This window comes from Desmodus rotundus, chromosome 9, assembly GCF_022682495.2.
Source record: "Desmodus rotundus isolate HL8 chromosome 9, HLdesRot8A.1, whole genome shotgun sequence".
Lineage (NCBI taxonomy): Eukaryota > Metazoa > Chordata > Mammalia > Chiroptera > Phyllostomidae > Desmodus > Desmodus rotundus.
Window position 1 is genome coordinate 48,816,930 of NC_071395.1, and position 6,680 is coordinate 48,823,609.

General features: G+C 57.7%; 1 protein-coding gene across 1 annotated transcript; it reads left to right on the forward strand.

Annotated features, from left to right (window-relative positions):
- The first annotated feature begins 3,300 nt into the window (after nucleotides 1–3,300).
- GDF15 (growth differentiation factor 15) lies at nucleotides 3,301–6,399 on the forward strand. Its single transcript, XM_053912011.1, has 2 exons — nucleotides 3,301–3,591; nucleotides 4,850–6,399. Exons 1-2 carry the CDS (start codon nucleotides 3,309–3,311, stop codon nucleotides 5,494–5,496), a joined length of 930 nt encoding a protein of 309 aa, XP_053767986.1. The 5' UTR covers nucleotides 3,301–3,308; the 3' UTR covers nucleotides 5,497–6,399.
- Nucleotides 6,400–6,680: the final 281 nt, after the last annotated feature.

Below are 6,680 nucleotides of genomic sequence, written 5' to 3' on the forward strand. Positions count from 1 at the left end.
ACAGTCTTGTGGGACCGAGAGCCCTGAACCTGTGGGGTCTGACATGTTCTCCAGGTAGATGGCGTCAGAATTGGGTTGAATTATAGGGCACCCAGATGATGTGGGAGGATGGTTGGTGTGGGGAACCCCCTCCCGACATTGGAAATTGGGTGCAGAGTATTTTAATGTAAAATGTCCAGAACAGGCCATGTATAGACAGCAGATTAGGGGTGGCCAGGGGCCAGGGGAGGGCAAAGGGGGGTGAAAAGGTCTCCTTTTGGGATGATGGAATGTTCTGGGAAAGATGGTTGTATAATATTGCGAGTGTGCTGAATGCCACGGAATTGTTCACGTTCGAGTGTTGACTTCCCTGATAATTTTCTGTGGAGCCTCCAGCCTGGACGGTCCTGGGAGAGCTGGGGAGGGCGGTGGCGATGGCTTCCGAGAGCCTCCCGGCTGTGCTCAGGACTCCGGCGTCTCGACAGAAGACAGACAGGACCTGCGCGGCCTGCGTGAACAGACACAAGGTCTTGTGAGCGGATGGCCCCCACAGCCCTATCCACTTGTCCTGCCCCTCCATGTTCGTATAGCTAGGGAAGGAACAGGTCTAAGTGGAAAGAAGAGGCTGGGTTGAACCTCCTGACCAGCTGCAGTCAGGGTGGTAGGGTGAGCGTCTGCTGCGTCCCCAGGGCTTAACTGGGGTGGGGGTTAGGGTTGCCTCAGGACCCTCGCATTGTCTGATGATAATCCCACTGCACGGAGCTGAGGCTGGGGCTCAGGGGGGCTGGAGGCTTGGCTGACCTCACACAGCCAGTGGGTTTGTGCCAGGGGAGGAGGCTGGATCCCGTTCTTCCAGGGGGAGCCTTGCTGTGAGGCCCCCATCGGTCCTTGTTCCTCTCACCTGCACACTCCTGTCACACTGCGCACACCCCCACCATCTGCTCATCTTCTCCAGCGCCCGGGCAGGGGTCTTGAGCAGGGGTCCCGGGCAGGGGTCCCGAGCAGTGGAAGAGGGTCTGGGCGGCCCTGGGAAGGATTCCTGGAGCTCCCCGTGCTCCTTCACTATCTGGTGGCTGGTGAGGCCCTTTCTGCCCTAAAGCACAGCACTCCAATTCCTTGCCACCTCCTCTCTGGGGGGCCCAGAGTGGCTTCATCCCTGCCCCAACCTTCCAGGAGCCCCCAGTTTGGGCAGACAGGGCCAACACAAACCCTCCCAGTCCCATAGCAAGGGGGCGACACTGGAATTTGAATCATGAGCTGTCAACCCTCAGCATGTGCAAAATCCCCACTCCCTTGTGTCCTCCCCACAGCCCTGACATGGCTTCCGTCACCACCTTTTACAGATGGGGAAACTGAGGCTCTGCCAGTTGAAGCCCCATCTTCCACATGTCATAGCCGGAAGAGCAAGGGCGGGAATGGGATCCCAGGGTGGCTTCTCTGGAGCTGACAGCTCTCCAGGCAAAACTCTTGGAGGCTTTTACATTTGGGGAAAACCACAGACAGAGGGAACGTCAGAGTCCCATCCCAGGCCGAGAAATGCCAGGGAAACAGAGGCCAAGTGGGAGAGTGGACATGTGTGAGGTCCCCATTGAGGAGTCACCCCCGACAATTATACACCTACTTGTGCCGCTGGGGCTTGGTTCCCTTTCCATTTATGGGAGCGTGTGTGAACAGTGCCTGCCGCCCGGCATCCAGTGAGTGTGTGCAGTCTCACTGTTATTGATCTGCAGGCCACCACCTCAGACAGCACCCCTTTGCCCTGCCCACCCACAGGTCCAGCGTGGCCTCCGTAGCCCTTGCTGACCTTGTCCTGCCATGTGAGGATTACTCAGCACTCTGGCATACCTCTGGGGCCTGGCCTCTGCTGGTGTGTGTCGGGGTGGCTGCGGAGGGAGTCCCAGCTCCTTGACTAGTCATCCTGCCACCCTTTATTGAGCACTAACTTTGTGCCAAGCTGCTGGCGCAAGAGGGCCAGCCTCCTGACCAGCCACCGTCAGGCTGGTAGGAGGAGCACATGTCCTCCTGAGCACCTCCTGATTGCCTGGGGCATTACGGGGACGGCAGGCACCATCCCACTGCGCAGAGCAGAGGCTGAGACTTGGGGGGGGCCCTCGGCCTGGCTGGCCTAGCACAGCCGTTGGGTGTGTGCTGGGAGAGAGGGCTGAACTCTTCTTCCAGTGGGAGCCTTGCTGTGAGGCCCCCATTGGTCCCTGTACTTCTTGTCTGCACACTCCTGTCGCACTTCACACCTCCCCACCATCTGCCTCACACAGCTGGTCCACCCTCCCATGGCCTGGGCGCCAGTGCCCGGGGCCCAGGAGTCCTGAGCAGTGGAAGAAGGTCCAGGTGACCCGGGGGAAGGGTGTTCCTGGGGCACCTTCTGCCCCTGCACCAGCTGGTGGCTGGGTCTGGCACCAGCCCTCCCTCCCCTGAACCACAGCACTGCAGTTCCTTGCCACCTCCTCTCTAGGCCCAGCCAAGGAACTGGGGCCCAGAGTGGCTTTATCCCATCCTTCCAGAAGCCCCTAGTCTGGGGCAGACAGCCAACACAGACACCACCAGTGCTGAGGGCCAGGCCTGGGCTGGAGGAAGGAGTGGGGAATAGGGACACCCAGCTGAGCCTGGAAAGGTAATGTCAGAGAAGGTGGAGGAAGGGCTTTTTGAGTAGCGTTTTGAAGAATGAATAGGAGTTTCCCAGATGGGGATGAGCAACTGCAAAAAACCCCAGGATGTGAAATGCCTACTGTGTGCCTGGCTGTGTCCTCCTTACGCCATGTAACTATCTCTCCAGTGAAAGTCTCAGTCCTTATTTTCCAGATGAAGAAACAGAGGCATGATGGAGTGGAATGAGTTGCCCCAGGCAACATTTTTGGGCTCTTTCTGGCCCTTTCTCCTCTGCTTGTTTTTCAACATCTTCAGCCTTCAGCCCTAACCAGAGAGGGGAGAGAGGGAACACCATGGGGGAAGGAGGCCCCATCTTAAGCTCTTGCTATGGGGCTTAGCACATAATCAGTCCTTTTGTAGTAAATCATTCTTCCCATCAGCCCATCAAGCTGGGACGTTGTCCCCATTTCACAAAAGAGACTTCTGAGGCTCAGAGGCATTCCTGGGAGGGGGCTTCCCCAGCTGCCCCAGCAGCACGCCCCTCCAAGTATCTATCTCCCCTTGGAAGGCGCCGTAGACCCTGCCCAGCTGTGATTCCTGGAGTGTTTACTGTGCACCCGGCTCAGGCTGGACTAGGCAGGCGGGGGTGGACAAAGTCCGGGGAATATAAAAGCCTGGCCAGCAGCGTCTGGTCAGTCCCAGTTCAGAGCACCGGGAGCGTGGCCATGCAAGGGCAGCGACCCACGACACTGTGTGGTCCCGCGATGCTGCTGATGCTGCTGACGCTCTCGTGGCTGCCGTCGGGAGGAGCCCTATCTCTGGCCCAGGAGCACCTCCCGGCCTTCCCGGGACGCTCAGACGTGCACTCCAGTCCGAATGTCTCCAGATTGCAGGAGCTGCGGAAACACTACGAAGATTTGCTGACCAGGCTTCGAGCGAACCAGACCTGGGAGGATTCGAACCCCGACCTCATCCCTGCCACTCAAGTCCAGATACTCACCCCAAAGCGTGAGTGAAATCTCAAATACGCATCCACAGCCCCCACCCTAGCAGCTTCTATCATCTAACCAGTGGTTCTGAGTCATAGGGCGTGATGCCAAGTCTCAGTTTCCCCATCTGTGATCCAGACAAGAATATGTGTACCACCCCCACCCCCGCCCCGCCTCGGGGCTGATGGGGGAGCTAGTGACCCTGTTGCGTCGGAACAAGGCAAGCCTTAGCCAACGTGAAAAAGGAGAGTTACACTTCCTCGGATAAGCAGATGGGGAAACTGAGGCCGAGAGAAGCCAGAGACTCTCCCGAAGGCTCACAGAGCCTGGAGAGCTCTAAAACGAGGTCGGGCCTGGGCAAGCGGTCCCTGTCTCGGATGTAACAGGGTTTGAGGGTGGGTGGGATCCACAAGGAAAGATGCAGGGGCAGGGCTGGGGGATGGGAGGGGGAGTAGGCGGGACTTAGCAGTGCACAGGGGCTGGCAGAAGCTACCGGAGCTGGTTTTGAATCTGACGCCGTGGCGCTACAAGGCACTGCTACAGTCGCACGTGATAGGTGCCTAGAAACAAGGAGGGAGTATTTTCGCGTCCCCCACGGAGGCTCCAGGAGGCGGAGAGGGCGGAAGAAGATCTGGGCTGCGCTAGGAACTGGGAGGAGCTGGGGAGAGGGTGTCAGGCCTGAGGGAGCGCTCCTATCCAGCCTTCGTGCAGCACCTCAAACCTCAGCCCCCACAGTGTCCCCACACCTGTCCCAGCCCAGGGGCCTGTGAATCCTGGGAAGCCTGGCACCCCTCATTTCTCAGATAGGAAACCAAGACCCAAGTAGTTGAAAACACGTGGCTGGTTGCCGAATCCCCAGTCCCAGGCACTTAATAGGCCTTCGGTGAAAATGTTTTTGACTGCCAGGAGAAGGCAGAGTCAGCATTTGAATCTCGGGCTCTCTAAATACTGGATATTTATTCATTCTGCCAAATATTTACTAAGCACCTACTGTGTGTCAGGCACGGCGGTGACCAGGCACACAGAAACCCCTACTGAGATTCTAGTAGGAGCAATTAAATGATACAGTACAACCAAATAAAATACGGTGGTGCCTATTTTAGGGAGGCTGGAAGAATTCAGGAAAAGAGTGTGGCTAAAAGAGTGAAGAGTGAAGGAAGCAGTTTATGCAATGGCCCTGGGGTGGGATCCAATCTGGCTCGTGGGAGGAAATGGGCACACCCATGCCCGGCACACAGTAGGCCTGTGGGTGACTGGTCTTCCTCTCTCTCTCACAGTAAGACTTGGACCAGGCGGCCACCTGCACCTGCGCATCCCTCGGGTCAACCTGACTAAGGGGCTCCTCTCAGCCTCCCGCCTGCATCGGGCCCTGCTCAGACTGTCCCCGCCAGAGTCGAGCTCGTGGGATGTGACGCGACTGCTGCAGCGTCACATTAGCAGCCTCGGAGTCTCCCGGGCGTCCGCACAGGGCCTGCACCTGCTGCCGCCTTCCGATCGGTCGCTGGCTGCATCACCTTCCGCACAGCTCCGGCTGGAGCTGCACTGGCGGCCAAGCGCCCGCAGGGGGCGCCGCAGCGTGCACGTGCGCGCCACGGACGGCTGTCCGCTCGGGGAGGGGCGATGCTGCCGCCTACAGAGCTTGCGCGTGTCGCTCCAGGACTTGGGCTGGTCCGACTGGGTGATGGCGCCTCGGGAGCTGGACGTGCGCGTGTGCAGCGGTGCGTGCCCGAGCCAGTTCCGATCGGCTAACAGGCATGCCCAAATGGTGGCGCGTCTGCACCGCCTGAAGCCTGAGCTTGCTCCTGCGCCATGCTGCGTGCCCTCCAGCTACGAGCCGGTGGTACTCTTGCACCGGGATAGTGAGGGCCGCGTGTCCCTCACGCCCTACGACGACCTGGTGGCCAGCGACTGCCACTGCTTATGAGCTAACCTAGGCCTTCACTGACGGCACGTGCGCAATGGAGGTGACCTCAGTCCTTGCCTGTCGAATGGAATGGGCTAGTGGGACCTGAAATACCCTATCATAACCACTGCCGTCTGCGGCCTCCCGCCCACACTGCTGTATTTATAAGTTGGTATTTATTATTAATTTATTGGGGTCACCGCCTGGGAACCAGAGGACTTGGGGAGGACTGGGCCAGAAGAGTGTGCAGTTATTTAAACTCTGGTTAATAAAAATGAAGCTGTCTGACCTGACTTCTGTAATGCCCAGATAGAGCTGGGGACCTGGGAAGAGGCCGCCCCTGGCTGGCCCCACTTCCCACAGGAGAGCCGATATAGGGGTGAATGGCAGGGTTCAAGGAATGGGCAGCAGGGCGTTCTTGGAGATGACAGGTAATTGGGTATGCGTTGTAATGGCCTCAAGGGCAGCCTGGGACAGACCTCTCTGTCTCCATTCTTGCCTAGCCCCTGTCTCTTCTCTGAGGGTGTCCATCTCCTCATCTCTCATTACTCCTGTTTCTGGATGACTTAAGATATATTGTTATATTAGAGCTAAAACAGACCTAGAGACTTATTCTATGAGCGCATTTTACAAATGGGGGGACTGAGACCGTGCCTGCCAATGCCCCAGCCATAGTCCTGCATCTTTATTGGGATGTTTACAAGTAAGAAAAAGAGGAAGGGGCTCAGTGGATTGAGAGCTGGCCTGCAAACAGAAAGGTCGCAGGTTTGGTTTCCAGTTAGAGCACATGCCTGGGTTGTGGGCGAGGTCCCCAGTTGGGGGCAAGCGAGAGGCAACTGATCGATGTTTCTCTCCCTTTTTCTCTCCCTGTCTCTAAAAATAAATAAAATCTTGACACATTCATCCAGATGGGTAGGAGCGGTGGTGTGCTGTGGAAAGGCTGTGGCAGTGGCGGGCGGTGAGGGGGCATGGACAGGAGGGATACCTTAGGAGCAAGCAATCCCAGCCCCAGGCCAGACTGCACAGCCCAGGGTTCCAGCACAGGGAAGATAGATCCTCGCTACCTCTGGCTGTGAAAACCAGTGGGGGTTGGGATGTTGGAAGAAACTGCCAGATTTTCGCTGATTAAAGGGTCCATATGGTCTAATAATGTACACAAATCCATCCACTCCAGGATTCACCACAGGGGCACCAGCTGGAAGGGC

Coding starts and splice junctions, on each gene's coding strand:
- GDF15 (XM_053912011.1), top strand. CDS start 3,309: ATGCAAGGGCAGCGACCCACGACACTGTGTGGTCCCGCGATGCTGCTG. Junction 3,592..4,849: donor CCAGATACTCACCCCAAAGC/GTGAGTGAAATC, acceptor TCTCTCTCACAG/TAAGACTTGGACCAGGCGGC.